This window comes from Acinonyx jubatus, chromosome B2 (genome assembly GCF_027475565.1).
Source record: "Acinonyx jubatus isolate Ajub_Pintada_27869175 chromosome B2, VMU_Ajub_asm_v1.0, whole genome shotgun sequence".
Lineage (NCBI taxonomy): Eukaryota > Metazoa > Chordata > Mammalia > Carnivora > Felidae > Acinonyx > Acinonyx jubatus.
Genome location: NC_069385.1, coordinates 38,207,305 through 38,227,543, shown reverse-complemented (window position 1 = coordinate 38,227,543; position 20,239 = coordinate 38,207,305). Strand labels below are relative to the sequence as shown.

The 20,239-nt window shown below is 39.0% G+C and overlaps 1 protein-coding gene and 1 long non-coding RNA gene across 12 annotated transcripts in view; one reads left to right on the top strand and one right to left on the bottom strand.

Moving 5' to 3' along the window:
- Nucleotides 1–3,254, top strand: part of NCOA7 (nuclear receptor coactivator 7) — a 162,010-nt gene extending 158,756 nt beyond the window's left edge. For all 9 annotated transcript variants that reach the window (XM_027056961.2, XM_015084321.3, XM_027056964.2 and 6 more), the window contains 3 exons: nt 187–282; nt 721–794; nt 1,168–3,254. In XM_027056961.2, the coding sequence (XP_026912762.1) occupies nt 187–282; nt 721–794; nt 1,168–1,303 (306 nt within the window). In that variant the 3' untranslated portion in view covers nt 1,304–3,254. The remainder of the gene's footprint in view (nt 1–186; nt 283–720; nt 795–1,167) is intronic.
- Nucleotides 2,121–20,083, bottom strand: LOC128315527 (uncharacterized). Of its 3 annotated transcripts, none has more exons than XR_008298350.1 (4): nt 19,866–20,083; nt 19,535–19,585; nt 14,978–15,442; nt 2,121–13,883 (listed from the first exon to the last, which is right to left on the bottom strand). It is a non-coding gene; the product is annotated as an uncharacterized LOC128315527 (long non-coding RNA). The 3 variants fall into 3 exon arrangements; XR_008298349.1 differs by having other exon boundaries at nt 2,121–15,107; nt 15,271–15,442; nt 19,866–20,046; XR_008298348.1 differs by having other exon boundaries at nt 2,121–12,323; nt 13,749–15,442; nt 19,866–20,021.
- Between the last annotated feature and the right edge of the window lie 156 nt (nt 20,084–20,239).

Here is a 20,239-nt window from a genome sequence, read left to right as displayed (position 1 = left end):
GGGATATTTTATTTATCTGCTTGTTGGGGGTGAGGTTTTTATTTAAGAACTCAAATTTAGTAATGGTCTTTGCTGAAAGAGGGTTAATGATATCTTAGAGCAGGATTATGTTAAAATATTTCAGAACGCCACTCTTTGGGACGTTTAGGTTTGAAAGTAGATAATGTTTCTGTTTTCTTTTGACAGATTTTTGGAGCATATGCAACTCATCCTTTCAAGTTCAGTGACCACTATTACGGCACAGGCGAAACTTTTCTCTACACATTTAGCCCCAATTTCAAGGTATGTAAATGAGAGAAATACCTAAATTCCTAATGTCCCGGTGTCAGGAGTCTGGATGGGGTTGGAGGTGGGGGACTATCATGGGAGCAGCAGCTGTCCCATAACCTCATTTGGACTCGCTCTAGCCTGGGTCAGCTTTTCATGGTTGTAGCACACAAAGTGCTTTTAGGGCCCCTCATTGGGCCTTGGAAACTGCTCTTGTGCATGTTCTGGGACCCAGGGAGGGATAGCAAGTCAGAGCCAACATGTGCTTGAGAGGTCTTTCCTCTCATAACCCCTTTTAAGCTCTCATCCTGGTGTAGGAAAGATCTGCCAATTAGGAACTTCCTCAGCTAACGGGCAGCTTCCTTCTCTACAGAGGTATTATCCTAATAATTCCCTCTTCACGGATTCTCCAGATTGAAATGTCTGTTCTCTGTCTTGTGTTTCTATCCTAAGGTCTTTAAGTGGAGCGGAGAAAACTCATACTTTATTAACGGAGACATAAGTTCTTTGGAACTTGGTGGTGGAGGGTAAGGTTTTTGTTGTTGTTATTTATTTACCACCTGACCTGTGAGAGTCTGTTTTGACCCAGATAACCAAAACCTTGTGTCGGTGATTTTAGCTAGGCCATGTGCTTAGAGTAATTAGGACAGTGGCCTAACATAGGATGCTAAGAATCAGAGATGAAATGATTTATGTGTCTAAATGATGCACTACTATCACTTGTCTTTTGGGAAAGATGGGTCATTTAAATGAAATAAAGGAAATGTAGACTTTGTTTTACAAGCAGTTTAGGGTTTTGTCTGTCTATAGCATAAAGGAAAGATGAGGCAAGGGAGGGTAGAAGGTATGCCACGTGAGATTGAAATGTTTTCACCTTTTTTGTATTTTTGATCTTTTCAGGGGACGATTTGGTTTATGGCTAGATGCTGATTTATACCATGGACGAAGCAACTCCTGCAGCACTTTCAATAATGATATTCTTTCCAAAAAGGAAGACTTCATAGTTCAAGACCTCGAGGTATGGACATTCGAGTGAAATTCAGACTGCCTTAAAATACCACATTAAAAAGATTGGGTTCCGTCAGCCCTCCTAAAGCTGGCTGGAAGACCTAGCCACAGCCCAGACTGCTTCATCCCACCATAATGCTTTCTTTCTGCCATCATCTCAGAGCATGGTCACATTGCAGAGAGTTTCTGAAAGGTCCATGTGGAGGGCAGACAACAAAGAAAGAATTTTGAAGTCCGGATTGTTGAAAGACTTTATGCTCCCACTTCCTTCAAATCCATGCAGTGAGGAATCAAAATATTTATAGATGTATGAGTTGAATGCTATTTTTATTTTTGGTAACTGTGAAAAAAAAAGATACTGTGGAAATATATACATGCCTTGTGTATTTATCAACATAATTTTCATTACCAAAATGTACAGCATACTATTGTTTGCCATGGAAAAGCTTAGTTTCACTTAGAAAAATTGGAAGTGCTCAGCACTGAAAGGGAATATATGATTTTTTTAATTGTCTTATTTATTATTTCTAGAATATTGTCTAAAATGTGTTGGCAGTTTTTCTTTTAATGTGTCAAATCTTGAAATAAAGAAATGTATACATTTTGTGCTGTTTTGGCAACAAACCCATTTGATTTATATAGTTTTATATTGAATTTTCTTTTGCCCTGATTGTTTAGGGTGATAGGTCTTAAGCAGCATATTCTGAATTTTTAAAAACTCATTACCAATGTTTATTGATTTGACTATTGTAGGCCATCTTTCCATTTAGCCATTAAAAAGATACATTTTTACTTACTCTGAACATAATTGTTGTAAAGAAGAAGCCATTTCTCACAGTTGTAAATTGATATTTACAGAAATGGATACCTTTCTGAATCTAGACTTAGAACAAACCCTGCTTTGAACAGAAAGTGTTTTGCTTCTTATAATATCATGTGTGTTAATAACAAAAACTTTATTTTCATAGTGTTTTGTGCATAATTTCCCCCAAGTTCTTAAATTAATGAACAGGCCTCTGTTTTCAAAGAGACTGAATGTTTTCATTTCTGCATATTTTATACCAAATGAAAAATGTCAAATTAGCCCAATTGTCTTGGTTTCTAGACTCTTTCATTTGAGAAAAAGCAATGCAAAGAAATGCATTCATACAAAAATTGGAATAAAAAGTAAAAACTATTTCTAACATTAACCCATTTTCACATCATAAAATATTCTTTGTTAAAAATGCTAATAAAGCCTTGGTAAAAACTAAACAATATTACTGATTGCCAAACTTTTATGAAAGCCAAAGACTGCTAATGGAAAAAAATTCTAAATAATAGACAAAGCTGAGAAGTGGTCTGTCATAAATTACACCTCCTGTGATCTTTGAAAGGGAACATAAATAACAAGTAGTATTTATATACCTGCATTTAAAAAAATGAAACCATCTTTAGAATGTAGCCTTAAGCTGGCATAATATTTCCTAATTTTGATTATTCTCTTATTAGAATATTTACAAAAGAGAACAAATGCCAAGTGGCCTCCTGTCAGATCAGCAATTATTTTACCCTACTCACATTCCATGCAAGTTGAAATGAATTCTATTAAATCTTAAATATATAGCCTGGTGTGCTTTCACCCAGGTTCTCTTATTGACAACTCTTGATTAACAACATATTGACAGTTTAACCTTAATCTGCTCGTTAAATGGTGTGTTGGTGTGAGATATCAGGAATGTCTCATGATGATCAAGTTTACCATTTATGCCATTTGCAACCATATGCTATTAATGAACAAAATGGTCTTTTTGCATATAGTTCACTCCTACCTAGTTTAGTCCATGATATTATACTTGTGAGAGCATATCCAGATGCTGTGTTCTCTATTTAAAACAGTATTGTCCAATCAGAAATGTGTGGCCCTTCATTTATGGATATTGAGTATATGTAATGCAGTGCTAGCCCAATATTTTCAATAAAGGAATTTATGCATCCAGTGTGATTTTCTTTCCCGAGGATTCATTCAACAGGTATTTATTGGATGCTAGAAGTTTTACTTGTGTGAGAGGATGATGAAATATGCAAGATTAAACAAGGTCCAGTATTCATGTTTTACTGCTGCCTTGGAAAGTCCCTTTTTGTTCCCAGTAGCCACCCTCTTACTTTCTCATCAGCTCATGAAAACCCACAGTTACTAGAGATAACTCTTGGCTCTACCTACCAGTTTCTCTGTTCTTAATCCTTCTAGCTGTTCTTTGAATAGTTCTTTTTAACATCTCTCTTAACCTACTTCCTAATATCAATGAAGGATCTTACCCTCCGATCAATTATTTTTGATCCCAGCTATCCTGTCTCTGCCCCCTAGGTCCTACAGATGAAGATGTCAGTCTTCATTGCTTCTCAATTTCTCAGTTCATGAATCTACATCAAAAGACTAGGGTGCAAGGGGGCAAACTAATGTCTCACTAGGCTCTGTTGAAAATGGTTTAGATCTATGCCCATGCTACAAGTCACCAGGGACATCCTGAATGAGTGTGAGACGTATTATTGCCCTTTATTTTATGTCCTTTTCTTTATTTCCTTTTAAAGTTTTAAAGCCTTGTGAAACAAGACTAACAAAATAACACTTTGCTTTTGAGGAAGGCATTAAGAGTCTCTTAAACAAGAAAGGGAAGCTAAGATTCATGTTCTTTTTAAGATGCCTAACTTATTTTTACAAATATAAGCATACAAAGAAAGAAAAGGAGGTCTAAGCCAAAGGGAGTTCCAGAAATTCTAGGTCAGTTACACTTACCCCTTATGCAAATATCAAAAGTTCCTCTGACCACTTCCTTCTGCCCAATTGGGTCACACAGTTTTTCTCAGAGGAAACCCTAACCTCAGAGCATCACATCCTCTGCTCCCACCTCCTTGCCTAGGACTATTATCCATAGTGATTCCCTAACAAAAGTGTCTTTACTGAGAAAATTAGTCTTTACAATTCACACCAAAATCTAAGGTCTTACTACTCTCCTTTCTAATTCAAATTTCTAGTGGTTCAGAATAAAAACTAGATAGGGTCTCCTTGGCGTGGTCAATCAAACCACCAAAATGGTGTTTCTTGATAAAATATCTTTGAGGATCTATTGTTTATTTTCTAGATCAGTGCTGCTCAATAGAACATCCTACAGTGAGGTAAATTTTTCACTGTCCTTTATGGTAGCCACTAGCTACCATTAATAGTGTTGAACACTTGAAATGGGACTTGGGTAACTGAGGAGCTGAATTTTTAATTTTAGTTCATTTAAATTTAGCCATATGTGGTCAGCAGCTGCCATTTTGAACAGCACAGTTCTAGATGAAGATTTGACACAGCCTAATTGTATTTCATCAGCAATTCATCAGCAATCAACTCAGATTATTATTTCCTCACCAGAAGAGAACTTTTAGTTCTGAGTCCTTTCATTTATGCTATTATCTACATGTGTGGCACCACCTAAAATAACAGTGTGTGTCTTACTGTTTAGGTGAGCAACCAGGGAGCTGAGTTCCCTGAATCCTTCCACACTGAAAACTTGAATCTCTATAGGATTACTGAAAACCTCTCCCAGGCCTTGTTTCAAATCAAGATTTTCTGCCATGGCCATCAACATGTGTTTTGTTCCTACACTGGACATTCTACTGCTAATGGTAGTCCTGTAGGATGCCATATCCCTCACCAGGCACCCATCCACAATGCATGATGAACCACAGGAAGGAAAAACAAGTTATTCCTTACACAGAATTGTGCATCCAGTTTCAGAATCATCAAAGAATAATGAACTGCCAAGAGTGCCTCAATTAGGAATGCAAGATGGTACAGCTACTCTGGAAAACACTATGGACTTTCCTCAAAAAAACTAAAAATAGAACTACCCTACGACCTAGCAATTGCACTACTAGGCATTTATCCATGGGATACAGGTGTGCTGTTTCAAAGGGATACATGCACCCCCATGTTTACAGCAGCACTGTCAATAGCCAAAGTATGGAAAGAGCCCACATGTCCATCGATGGATGAATGGATAAAGAAGATGTGTTGTGTGTGTATGCGCACACACACACACACAATGGAGTATTACTCGGCAATTAAAAAGAATGAAATCTTGCCATTTGCAACTACGTGGATGGAATTGGGAGGGTATTATGCTAAGTGAAATTAGAGAAAGACAAAAATCATATGACTTCACTCATATGAGGACTTTAAGAGACAAAACAGATGAACATAACGGAAGGGAAACAAAAATATAAAAACAGGGAGAGGGACAAAACAGAAGAAACTCATAAATATGGAGAACAAACTGAGGGTTACTGGAGGGGTTGTGGGGGGGGTGGGCTAAATGGGTAAAGGGCACTAAGGAATCTACTCCTGAAATCATTGTTGCACTATATGCTAATTTGGATGTAAATTTTTAAAAATCAAAAATTAAAAATAAAATAAAAATTAAAAAATCCATTGTTACAGAAAAAAATTTAAAAGAATAATAAAATGGCTGGTGGAAAAAAAAAGTGCCTCAAATAAGTTCTATTTGGTGACCAATCTTCTTTACTAAGCTTGCCAGCTGGGATGCCCGCTAGCAACATGCACACCCAGAGAACCTTGCATGTGGAGAAAATTTTCACTATCAACATGTTAGAAGGGTGATCAAAAAGCATTAAAGACCATTAGATGATCTTATTGTCCTATTTATTCGTCAACAAGAAAGGGCCCATCATTTGATCAACCACTCCACTTCTAGGGTTACAAAAAGGAACCCTGATTTAGCTTCTTAGTAACCCTTGAGGAAAACGCTAAACAAGAAACACCAACAAGAAACACATTCACATTCAATAAACTTGGATGACATGGCATGTTTTCTCATGTCTTGGCAGCTAAAAAAAATAATCCTCCTTACCTTGACATACTTTGAAAACAATGGAATTAAGCCAATGAGTTCAGCCTTTATTCCCTACAGCAATCCTTATTGGCTTAACCTCAATCTCCACTAGCTGATGGATCAACAGCATTTTACCTAACAGCTGACTCAGATCAGCCCTTTCATCTTTGAAGACTCCAGTTAACAGTAAGGATATTTCTACAGAGATATTCTGTGTTGAGGTATTGTGTCAACCTTTAGAGTTGTTAAAAGGCCCCATTATTACTCCATACCCAGCAAGGCCTCATCTTGTCCTCTTGCAGCATCTTGTTTCTCTATTAGGTTCTCCAAAGGGTCAGAACAGTGGATAGGTTTGACCTGGGGTGCCACAGGGAGAGTTCACCGTATAAGGCATAGGTCCCATTATCAGATCATCCAGGTAGAACTCAAAGCTTCTAAGGACTTCAAAAGGAGCAGGCATAGTGCCTAAGGCATGGATTCCGGAGCCAAACATTCTGGGTTTGAATCTCAGCTCTAGAGCTTACTATTTATGTGAACTTCGTTAAGTAATTTAACTTTCATGTGCCTCATTTTCTTTAAGTGAGAATAATAATAATGACCACCCATGATTGTAGACCACTGTGATGATTAGAATGCTCAAAATAGTGCTCAGCATAAAGTAATCATTACTAAATAATAAAGGAATTCTTCCTTCAAATGGAGAGAAAAAAAACTAATGATATGAGTTGCAAAGGAAAATTCATTTTCTAAGAGAGCAACTTACTTATGAAAACTATTTTCAGACACATTGAAATGGCTCCTATTTGCTCTTTAGATATTTTTACTAAGGTTTTGTTTCCTTTTTTTATTACAAAAGTAATACATGTTCATGATAAAGTTTTCAAACAGTATAGAAGGCAATTCAGTAAAAGGCAGACATATCTCCCTTGCATTCCCAGAGGTAAAAAACATCAAACTTCCTTGTGTTTCCTTCTGGATCACTTCTGTGCACATATTTATATCTTCTTCACATTAACAGAAGCATAGTGTACATACTGTTCTTCAGTTGTCTTTCAAATTTAACAGTATACTGTGAACATTTTGTATCAGTATATGCACTTCATTCTTCATTGCATGGGTCTGTCATTTTTAAACAGTTTGTCATTGATAGAATTTTTTTGGCTATTACAAATAATTCTGAGTAAGATCCTTCTATATAGTGTATATAGTGCCTTTATGAATGATATGTTTTAGATAATTTTTAGCAATGAGTCAGTTATACTACACTTTTTGTTTAAAAAGATACTATTAATTACTCCTTCATAAAAGTTACACTAACTTGTTTATGCCAACTATATATGAGTATGCCAGTTACCTCACACTCTCACCAACACTGATTATGTTCCTCTTTTTAATCTTTGCTAAAATGTTATCTTTTTTTTCACATCAATGATGTTGAACATCTTCCCACATCTATTGGCTATTTTTGTGTTTTTCCTGAATGTTGTCCAAGTCCTTTGCATTTTTTTCTATTAAGTTTTCATCATCTTACTGATTTGTAAGCATTCTTTGCATAGTCACAAAATCAGCCATACACACACACACACACACACACACACACACACTATATATATACACGCATATATATATACATATATATACATATATATATACACATAATATTTTGTTCAGAGGGAGCCTGGGTGGCTCAGTTGGTTAAGCGTCTGACTCTTGATTTCAGCTCAAGTCATGGTCTCACGGTTTGTGGGATTGAGCCCTGAGTTGGGCTCTGTGTTGCCAGTGCAGACAAAGCCTGCTTAGGATTCTCTCTCTCCCTCTCTCTTTACCCTTCCCCTGCTCGTGTGCTTGCTCGGTCTCTCAGAATAAATAAATAAATGTTAAAAAATATATTTCATTCAGGTTATATTTTTAATATACATGAAGAGTTTCTTAATTATAATTGCTTTGTAGTCATATTTATTAATCACTTTCATTATAACTTCTGGGCCCTAATTTATTAGATCAAATTTATTTAGCATGATATCCACTCCTCACGTAAACATCTTCCAAAAGTATGTATCAACACAATCCTTCACCTTATCTAAAATTATCCTCTTGCTTATGCTATGCTAAATTACACACCCCTCTCATACTTCAGAATATTTAGAAATAACCTCCTCGAAGATAAATTCCACTTTGCACTAGCCAGTAATCATCCTGTTAATGCATGTCAATGTCTTCAGGAAAGGTTTTGGGACAAGAACTGAATGTTCATCTTATTCCCCCAGTGAGTTAGCTAGAGCTGAGCAGTGTTGATGAACAACTTCCTGGATCTCCAAACCGTGTCACAATGCCTTGTTAAGGAACAACTGATGTGATAACAGTAATAACAGTGCTAAGGGAAGAATGAGGAGGACAGGTAACATTTACTGATCATGACTCACCTTCCATTTTTATATGTGTTATCTTATTTGATCCTCAAAATGAAGACAGTATAATTATTACCTCTGTTTTAAAGATGAAGAAACTGATTCTTCAGGAGAAGAAATCTTGCTTGAAGTCACAGAACTCTTGAGGGTTATAGCCAGGATATGTTTAGTTATGACTGACCCCAGAGCTGAGCTCTTAACCATAGCAGTACACTGACATTGTATAGTCTCTGCAATATCTCTACTACCTGGTTACCCACACTCTGCTTCACCACCTGAGGCACCAAAATCCACAGTCCTCTACTCTAGACAGAAAGCTCCTTAATGGCTGGGAGCTCTTCTTATGGCCAATCAGGTCTTATCTATCCTTATAACCCCAATGTTTGGCAGGGTGCATGGTACCCTGGAGGCATTCAATAAATGTTTGTCAAGTTTAACTGAAGTGCATTACTGAAGGAAGTGAGCCCCAGAGAAGTTAATGGATTTGCCCAACATTCCACAACTAAGCATCAGAGTTGGGACTGAACCACAGGTTTTGGATTCCTGGCTCTCTTCCCCCTCCTCCACCCCATACAATATTCAATCACAAACTTCCAAGCATGTGTCTTAAGATTGTGGTGCAGGAAAGAATAATCCTTCCTCTAGCTCCTCAGGTACTTTCCTTTAGGTCTTAGGGTATAAGTGAGAGAAGACGGGAAGAGATTTTGGGGGCGTGGTGGTCGTGATGGTGGTGGCATGTGTGGTTGCCCTTGGGAGAAGAATTCCTTCATTTGTAGATCTCTTAGTTATTGGCATTCTGAAAAATGTAGGCTGTAGGGAAATTCCAGGGCCTCAGGGATTTAGGACACTGGCTGGGGGTTACATTTCGTTTCCAAAAGCAAATCCTAGAAAATGGTTCTGAAGACCATTTAAATGAAGAGGAAACTATTCATTGAGTTTGCACTTAGGTTATGGGATTGAGAGAAGAGTGCTAAGTCAAATGATACAGTGGATTCTCTAGTCTAACTTATTATGTTTATTTAGGAAGATTTATCAGGCAAATACAAAAACAACGAAGAAGGACATTTTATAAGAGCATCTTTCATAAAGTAGATAATGTGGGTATGGGCAAGGTAATACAGTGTCTGATACTATGTAAGCATGTAGTAAATGTTAACTAGATCCTGCAACCTCCACTTATTAGCTGGTTTCTTATCTGTAACTGTTTCCTCTGTGCCTCAGTTTCCTTATCTGTCAAATGAGAGCAATAGTACCTTCCTCAAAGAGATATTATGAGAATTAAATAGATTAATATATTTAAAGTGTTATTATAATACATACATTTACTTGTTTTTTCTTTACCCTTCAACGGTGTTTCTAAGATTCGTTCATGTTGTTACTGCAGCTATATTTTACTGTGTGTGTGTGTTAAATATTCCTCTGGTGAATATACCACTATTTATCCATTATTTATCCATTCTCCTGTCAGTGGATAGGGTTATTTGCAGCTTTGTGCTTTTTGTTATGTTTGGTCGACAAAATGTGAAAGACTCTCAATGGATGGAGGTGCTGGTCCCTGGGGTATGTGAATATTGGGTTTACAAAACCCCACAATGTTTCACAAAGCAATTGTATCATTTACATGCCCACCATAAGAATACCTAGTCCAACATCTGATATTGTTAAATTTCTTCATTTTTGCCATTTTCAAGGGTGTGCAAGGTTATTTCATTGTAGTTCTAATTTGCATTTCCCTACTAATGAGGATGAACATCTTCTAATATGTTTCTTGGTCATCCATGTTTTCTCTCTTGTGAGATGCCTATTTATGCCTTCTGCCTGTTTCTTCTAGTCTGTCTTCTGGGAAGTGCTCACATGAAATCCTTGCTATTCCTGCCTTACAAATAATAAACATTAGTCAGCCTGCTAATCCTATCTACTTCTGATGAGGAGGACAAATAATTAATATGATGTAATCAGAGGTTCTCAGGCCCTACAAAGGTATTGTCTCAAAAGTCTCCCTGAAGCAGGCAGTATCTAGGGAAGGAGTGAAAAAAGAGGATGTTTGTTGGATTACATTTTGCTTTGCAGATTTGGGCATGTATTGGTACTTATTAATCTGGTTACGTGATTTTTTTTTAAGAAACATCATAAAGCAGTTTATTAAACATTTATTGAGTACTTATGAGATAGGTACTATTCTAAGCATGTTACATATATTCTCAATTAATATTCACAATAATTTATGATGGTCAGGAGGTAAGATACTACTATTTCCCAATTGAAGAAATGGAAGCCCTGAAAAATTAATGACTTGTCCAAGGTAGAATTATTACATGGTGGAAAAAGTCTTCAAATGATAGAAACAGGCTTCCCCAGCCCATGCCTTTAACCACTCAGATAACCAGAGAAGAGAGCGAGTTGGTTGGGAGTATAGCAAAGATGGAGGGAGGGCACGGTGGGTACCCAGAAGCCACAGTCGGAGAACTTATGGGCCTTTGGGATCTATGCTGGGCAAGGATGAAAGTGAAGATGGGAGGGCAACTCAAAGAATTGAAGAAAGATCAAGAACAGAAATTACTAAGAAGTCAGGAAAGTGTCAAAGTTGCAGAGGTGTGAAGGGTCACTAGAGTTCTGGTTTTCAGAGCATGTGAGTAAACATAAAATTAGGATTTTGCCACAGGAATGAGTTGGGTTAAAGAGGAATGGAGGCAAAGGGCAATGGAATCCAGGTGCTTAAGGAGCTGTGAATCATGGGCATGAAGGCTGTCTGAGATTACAGTGGGAGTCTGGCAGCATTTGTGTGGGCCAGGTGCTGAAGCTTTCAGTGAATCTGGGGGAGTGACCTTGAGCTGGTGGATGATGATGATTACACTTCATGCTACAGCACGAGACTCAGAAGGGGGCATAAAGTGGGGAGTTTCATACAGGTAAGAATGGAATCACCTGGAACTGACAGCTAGAAGCTAGGAGAATATCAACACTGCATCCACATACCTCTCAGCATGTTGAAAGGCAGGGGAAAAAGCAGTTTTTGTTTGTCAGGGCTCAAGGGAAGTGATGTCTTTGGGGGAAAAGCCAGGTTTCACTTGAGGCAAGAAAGTGAAGGTATGGCTCTATGAGGATGTTGAGGCTGTAGAGAGTGCTTACGATGAAACTGTGGCTTCTGCAGTGGAAAGAGTTTCAAAGAGGTCAGCGGTGGAAAGAAGCTGGGGGAAAGAAGCATAGAAAATTTATGTACGAGTAAAGAGTTTGAGGGTAAGTAATAAGAACAGGAATGAATGGTGTAGATGAGTTATTTGGCCTTGAAGTTATAAAGAAATGCAAGTGTGGATCTGACTAAAAATTGACACTAACTTCAAGATGGTGGGGTGTGCTAATTTACATAGTAGCTGTCTTCTGTCCATTGGGGGCAACAGAAAGTACCTCTGGTCCTACTGAAGGGGTGGAGGATAGCCCCCTCTATCAACCACCAATTAAATTGATCCTGAGTAGGTTGGTTCATCTTCCTGGGTCCCATTTTATCCACTTCTAAACTAGGGACAATAATATCTACCTCTCTGCATTGTCAGAGAATCAAATTAATGTACATACAAGAAAGTGCTTTAGAAAATTATAAAATGCCAAAGGTAAGTTAGTACTACTGATTAGGGTGTTGGTTATATCAAACTTTGTTTATGCTGAATTCTTTATCAAAAATACAAAGTCCAAGTGTAACCTTGTTCCTGATAAAGTAAGAATTACTTTCAACAATTTGTTTGAAGACGTGGCTTTCAGGAAAGCACTATGGGGGAAAAAAAAGCAGAAATGTTTGCATTACACCTCTACACAAATAAACAAAATAATTCATCAGGGGAATGGCTGGAATCAAAGTTGTTGTAAGAAGGGATTTTTTTTTTCTTTTGTCATCCTTTCCACTACAAATGACTTACACAGTTTCCATTTAAGAACAACAATTCAGGACTTTCCTTCAAGCACTTTAGCAAAGCTCAAACAGCCACAAGTTGGGACTCTGGGCCACTTGCCAATATTTATTCAAAGAGAGTTTTAAGTAAGGCAGCCCAGTAACCAGAAACTGGAAATTTCTCTCCTTTCCCACAGATAAGCACTCCTCCCTCCCCTTCCTTTGCCTGACATGTCACTCATTCCAACAGATGGAGGCCAGTTCACATCTAATATTTAGTACCAGGCAATAGCCATTTTAGCCTGAAATATTTCCTTTTAATACTGCTTTTCTTAGGGAAGGAGAAATGTGTTCATGCTTGTTTTCCTCTTACCTTCAGAAAAATCAAATTTTCTTAGGGCACCTGGGTGGCTCAGTCAGTTGAGAGTCTGATTTTGGCTCAGTCATGATCTTGTGGGTCCTGGGTTCAAGCCCCGCATCAGGCTTTGCACTGACAGCATGGAGCCTGCTTTGGATTCTCTGTGTCCCTCTCTCTGCCCCTCAGTCACTCACACTCATGCTCTCTCTAGCTTTCAAAAATAAATATTTTTTAAAAATTAAAAGAAAAGAAAAATCAAATATTCTTGAGACACTGGTGAAATAGCAAAAAGTTATCTCCATTTACAAAATAGAAGCCAGGGAAGGTCTTTGTATTTATGTTTAGGAAATTTCTATTTAGGATGTGGAGAAGGGTGTCTACTGTGGAGACACAGTGTGAGATTAAGATAAATCCACCCACACACTTTCCCTATCTCACTGAAAAGGGAAGAGACACACTATACTGTATCCGACGTATAGTTGTACCAGTTCTATAGTCCATCTCTGCCAAAAATACGAAAATTTGCCTGAAAATGTCCTGTACTTTCTGATATCGGGGTTGAGCAACTCAAAAATTTATGGAATGAGATGTTTATTTATTAAACAGAATGATTAAAGGGAATGAAGTTCATCTGGAATCCTGAATTTTAAAAAAATCTGTAAGGATATTTTCCTTGTGGTAAATGTAATATATTTTCATTGTTGAAGATGTAAAAAATACACATAAACAAAATCAAGGAAAAACATCAAACCATAACTTATCCATCCAGAGATCACAGTGCAAATATATTGGTATATATCCTTTTCGCATTTTCTTACAAATCCATATGTCTATATAACAGGGACTCATACTAGACGTAACATCGTGTAACCTGAGCATATGCATGTGTCAAAGTACTGTGGTGCAGAGCACAGGTTCCCATCAAGCTGCTTGAGTTGGGGTCTCACCTCTGTCATTGATTAATGGGATGACACTGGGCAAGTTTCTTAATCATTCTGCCTATGGGATTGGAGGTTTTGAGCAGAGGAGTCACAGAATCTAGAAGTGGAAGGATCAGAGTGCCATCAGCCGAGGTCAGAGGTCTGTGAATAAGAGGTTTATAGTAGGGTTATCAGCAGGAGTTCAATCTATTGGACACCCAAATGGAAATACCAAGTATGCAGTTGGATTGTGATGTGAAGAAAAGGATGAATAAAGTTAGAAATGTGGGAGTCATGGCATATAGATGTTTCAAGCTTTGAGACTGGATAAGATCAAGGAAGTGAATGCAGATAGAGAAGAAGAGCAAGGAGTAAAATCTGGGGCACTCCAAGACCAGGGGTTTAGAGAAGATGTACAAGGAAAGAAACTTTTAAATGTAATAAAGGTGGAGTTAATTGATCGGGAAAGGGTGGTGGGTTGATGTAGCTTCCTCAGATGGTGAGGAATGGAGACACCTGAGTAGATGCACTTAAATGATGTGTATTTGAGTTGGCAACAGCCACTCTGCTCCTGTCCTCAGAACTCCAGCATCTCTGCTTCTCTGATCTTTACCAGTGTAGCTATGTCTTTGGCATTCTTTCAGTACCTTCTTTTTTCTTCCTGTGAATAATTTGTTCACATTTGCTCCCTTTACTTCATTTACTACCATTCTCTCTTAAACCCACTAGAATGAGGCTTCTTCCCCAACCCCAGCAGTAAAACTGCTTTTCTCAGCTTTACAACAACTTCCACTCAACTGCCAGTCCTCTTTGTATCCTATCAGCAGGCTTTGACAGAGCTCATCACCCCCTCTTATCCGAGATCATCTTTGCTTTACCTCCAGCACACCACTTACTCCAGGGCCACTCTTTCTCAGTCATGGTTGATTATTTCTCACTTTTCTGATTTCTAAATTGCCAGAGTGCCCCTGGCTCAGTCCTCTGAACTTTACTTATACTTACTCCTTTGGTGATCTCTTCTAACTTCAGGAATGTAAATATTACATGCTAAAGATTCTAAAATTCATATATGCAGCCTGGATTTCTCTCCTGACCTTCAGATTCATACATCCAACTACCTAGTGACATTGCCACTTAAATGTCAAATAGGCATCTGCAGTGTACTGTATTATTATCTGAAATATTTTTTGCCTTCTGCTTTTTACAGTCCTAGGATTATACTTAATCTTGATGTCAGAGTTGGCCAGGTGACTTACTTTGATCAATGACATATGAGTAGAAGTGACTTGTGCCAGCCTGAGAAGAAGCCTTAAGGGCCATGATGTGGCTCCACTGTGCTCTTTCTTCCCTCTGTTCTAAAATCAGAACCATCTCTGCTCCTTCAGGCTGGGTCATGGGATGAAGTCAACACAGCCAGAGTCAACATGCAGCAGACACACAGGTGAGCAAGAAATAAACTTTTTTGTTTTAAGGCACTAAGATTTTTGGAGTTGTTTACTGCAACAAACTTACTCTAAAGAGCCTGATATAGCAACTCAAATTCATATACCCAGAACTGAATTCCAAGGCTTCCTTGCTCCCAAACCTGCTCTTGCAGAGTTCTCCATTTCATTAAATATCAGCTTCGACCTTCCAGTTCTTGGACTAAGAACCTGGGAGTTGTCCTTGATTACACTTGGTATCTATACTCCACATGCAGATCCTGAAGATACTTCAATGCACTAAAAACAGACAAAAATGATAAAAATTCCTGAGAATTTTTGAGATTACATTCAAAGAGGATGAAACAGACAATAATAATATATAATAATATTAAATATTTAAATATTTAAATATAAATATCTAGAAGGTAATGGGCAGGATGGAAATGACAGAAAAAGGGAAAGGGAGAATTAGGGGGTGAGAATGAGGGGTAGGTTGCCAAGGTGGTCAGAATTGACTTCATTAGGGAAGAAACATTTGAGCAAAGACTTGAAAAAGGTGAGAGGAGAAATCTGCACTGCCAGTAGTAGAAAGGAGTGTGTTCTGGGCAGAGGGACAACCATTGTGCCTAGATGTGGGTGCATGCCTGGCTGGCATAAGTAACAACAAGGAGTCCAGTGTGGCTGGAGTAGAGTAAGCAATGGAAATGGTGGTGGTAGCTGATGTCAGAATGTGAGGAGGTGGGCAGGTGGCTTATTATGTTGAGACTTATGGGTCCTCATAAGTAAGTACTTTGGCTTTTACTCTCAGTGGGATATAGAACCATTGAAGGATGTGGAACAGAGGAGTGACACGATCTGTTTCACATTTTAAAAGAGTCACTCTGGCTGTTGTGTTAAGACTACACAGTAAAAGGGGCAGGAAGAAGGTTCGAAGTAGGGAGACCATATAGGTTATTGAATAATTTACATAAGAGGTGATTGTAGCTCAGCCAAGGTTGACAGTAGTGATGACATCAGATTCTGGATGTACTTTAAATTTCCTGATGGATTGGATATGGAGTTAAAGGGAAGCATCAGATATGATCTCAAAATTTTTGTCCTCAGTAGATGGCAGAATGGAGTTTTCCCTCAAGTAAGATGGTAGCAGATTTGGGAAGGAAGGAGCTTTCCCCATAGCCTAGTTTCAGACGTGTTTATAATATATGTTATACATGTGCATAAGGTAGTTGAATAGGCAGTTGGCTACCCAAGTCTGGAGTTGAGGGAAGAGGTCTGTACTAGAGATTTAAATTTGGGAGTCACTGGCATACATGTGTTCACAACCACAGACGCGAGATTACCAAGGGGGTGAGCGTAGCCAAAAAGAAGAACCTTAGTAAATATGTACAGCTTTTTGTATGTCAGGGGGAGAGAAAGGAGGGGAGGGGAAAATGGGGGAGAGGAAACGATGTTACACAAGTCTAATTCAGTTTCTATGTTAAATAGGAGCACTGAACCTTCTATATTTAAATGCAAGTAAACCATATGATCCCTTACCATCACTACCTATTTATTGGTAATGACTTTTAACATTTATTGAGAGTTTTGTGCCAGGCTTCCAGGCTTTAGTTCTCAAAATAATGTTTGCATTAAACATTATTATTATCCTCATTTTATAGATGAAGAAAGCCTTGACACAGAAAGATAAATAACTTAGCCTACATCTTCACAGATGGTAAGTTGTAGAATTTTCTGACTCCAGAGCATGATTGAAGCAAGGCTGCTACTAGCCCATATGGTGCCCTTGTGAAATCAGAAAACACTCCATTTCCACAAGTAAAATGTAGTTATTGTCACAAAACCCAAATGGCTGATTCCCAGGGGGGCTAACCAGAGCACCAACTGGTAGCAGCTCTGTGTGCACACAACTGCCTATGCTTTTGCGTGATCCCACACCAAGACTCCAGACAAGTTTTAAATAGTTTGTGTTGCTTCTCCCACTTCCATGGCAGACACCTCTATCAAGCTCAAAGTTGGAGAATGGGAAGGGAGTCTTCAAAATTGCCAGGTAGGGGAGGGATCAATCACAGGTGTCACTAAGACAGGACAGGTGCACCTTGTGCAGGTATGTGCCAGTGTGCAGGTGAATGGTCTCCTGAGTGTGTGTGTGGTCATATGCACCCAATGTGGGTTTAAAAAAAATTTTTTTTTAATGTTTTTATTTATTTTTGAAGGAGAGAGAGAGAGACAGAGTACGAGTTGGGGAAGGAGCAGACGGAGAGGGAGACACAGAATTTGAAGCAGGCTCCAGTCTAAGCTGTCAGCACAGAGGCCTATGCGGGGCTCGAACCCACAAACTGTGAGATCATGACCTGAGCCGAAGCCAGATGCTCAACCGACTGAGCCACCCAGGCGCCCCCCAATGTGGGTTTTTGTAGGAGCCAGCTCTCCACTGCTCTGGAACTCTTAGGCCTGCCTGTGATTTTAGAGGATATTTATCTATGATGCAAATTAACACATTTGCATTTATGGTACGCTTGTACAGTGTGCAATCTGAACACTTCCATGCAGCAACCTTATTCCTAGACACTTTTATTCATCAGACAATTGTTAAGTGTCTACCTACAAGCAAAGGGCTATAGGAGGCACTATAGTAGATTCAGACACTTTTTATCAAGGAACATAATTTCTAGTAAGAAAAAAGATATCTACATAAATAGTATACAATACAAAGTGTTTAGTTCTACAAGAGAAGTATTGAAAAACTGCTATGTGAATTCACAAGAGGAAGTACTTATTTTCAGTTTGGTTAATTAAAAAAAAAATGTCATGAAGGAGGTAATGTAGCAGGATTCTCGCACAGGCAGTCGTGACACTAAGGCTTTTCTTTCCAGGAAGCAACTTTATTCCTGCCAGCACCACTCAGTTGGGTTTGTACCCAAAGAACTGAGCCCCGAATACCATGTGGCATAGCTTTTTATATATTTTTTACTTCTTGGTTTCCCGTATATGGTAACACACAAACATGCAGCCTGATTAAGTGGTCTCATGTTACAAGGTTGTGAGGCATGCTGTCACGTAGGCATATATATAGCCAGGTTGCCTTGAGGGTTTTTTTTTTTTTCTTCCCTTAGGGAGGGGACCACAGTAGCTACCACAGCAGCATTTGAGGAAGGGATTGGAAAGGGGATGTGCAGAGATGGAAACAGATGTGCAGAGATGGAAACAGATGGAAAGGGGATGTGCAGAGATTATTTCAGAGGGAAAAGTGTGGATAAAAACAAAGTGATGTGAAAGTGTGTATCAAAGTGTATATTACAGTGCATGAAAATAGTGGATACTTAAGTAAGGCAAAGTAGTGCATCGATTCTGAACTTTGCCTTGGACTCCCGAGAGAGGCTAGGAAGCTATTATAGTGGTCCCCCAAACCATTGGAAAACTGCAAAAGGAATGAAAAATATCTTGAACACATGTGTACAACTACTTAAAAATATATAATTTTTTTTTAAGTTTACTTATTTTTGAGAGAGAGAGAGAGTGAGCAGGAGAAAAGCAGAGAGAGAGAGAGAGGGGGAGAGAGAATCCCAAGCAGGCTCTGTAGAGCCCCATGGGGGTCTTGAAGCCACCAACCGTGATTTTCTGACGTGAGCTGAAATCAAGATTCAGAGGCTTAACTGACTGAGCCACCCAGGTACCCCTAAATGTCTTCAAATAATACAGCAGAAATCATTCAAAAACGACTGCATTCACAATAGGGCTTTGTTATTACGTATTTTCTAAGCCAACAAATAACAAGGTTACTATAACAAGCTAGTCTAAGAAATTTTTCAGTGTGAATAAAGGAGTTCTGTGTTCAAAAGGTTGGTGGGGGCACCTGGGTGGCTCAGTTGGTTCAGCATCCAGCTTCAGATCAGGTCATGGTCTCTCCGATCGTGAATTCAAGCCCCACGTCAGGCTCTGTGCTGACAGCTCAGAGTCAGGAGACTGCTTCGGATTCTGTATCTCCCTCTCTCTCTCCGCCCCTTCCCAGCTCACTCTCTTTCTCTCTCAAAAATAAATAAACATTAAAAAATTAAAAATAAATTCTGGTGGATTCCTGAGTTAGACCAACTTTTATCTTAGTGGTCTAAATCAACCTTGTTTAACAATTAGAGAAATATATGGCACATTTTGGACGTTCAGTAAATGCCAAGTATTACAAAATGAAAAGCTTAGGTCAAATCAGAGTCCACCCTGAGTATCAAATTAACAAATTGGGGCTTTTTTGGGGGGGGGGCGCGATAATTACTGAGTAACAGGAGAATGGAGGAGGGAAACTAATTAGAGGGTTACTGTAGCATGAAAGCATGAAGCAGGAGCAATGAATTTCTGGACTATTACAGACTATAAACTACAAGACTCCACATTTACCTGTGTATTGAGGAATGTGAAATAAAAGCCGCTATTTTGATCTAGCTGGTGCTGTAAACAACAAAAAAGTAGACAGAGATATGAAGTTCAGTTTTGGATATTCTGAGCTTCAGCAAACCATCGTGGCTGAAAATGCACACACGAAAGAAAAGATCAAACATAATCTATGTTGAAAAGCAAGCTCTAGAAATTGTGCTCATTCGTTTAAAACGTACGAAATTTTTAACACTTTTTTCTTTCTCTCTCTCTCTGTTTTTTTTTTTTTTTTTTCTTTTTTTCTTCAAAATAAAGCGAACTTCCACCTTCGGAAAAGAAAGTCCAACGTACCCACCAAGTTCCTTTTGGCCAGACATGAGGGCGCGCAGGTGACGTCATCGCGACGGTGCGCGCTCCTGCGTCTCGAAGGACGTGTTGCGTCTTTACCAATGAGACGCAGGGGGCGGGGCGACTCCCGTAGCCCAACGGCTCTTCCCGCTAGCACCCAAGTGCGTACTCGCACGCCCCCTCGTGTTTCCTGGCTTTGAGGACCATCCCTTCGTCGCCCTTTGTCTATCGTCATCCTGGATCAGCGCGTGCGCCCAACTCCCTGCCTTTCTCTGCGCCAGGCGAAGGGCGACGCCTCCAGGTAAAACTGAGGAGGTGCAGGAGGCGGACTCTGCGCAGGGCCAGTGGTGCCCGAGCCGTCATAGCTCTTGGCCACCCGGA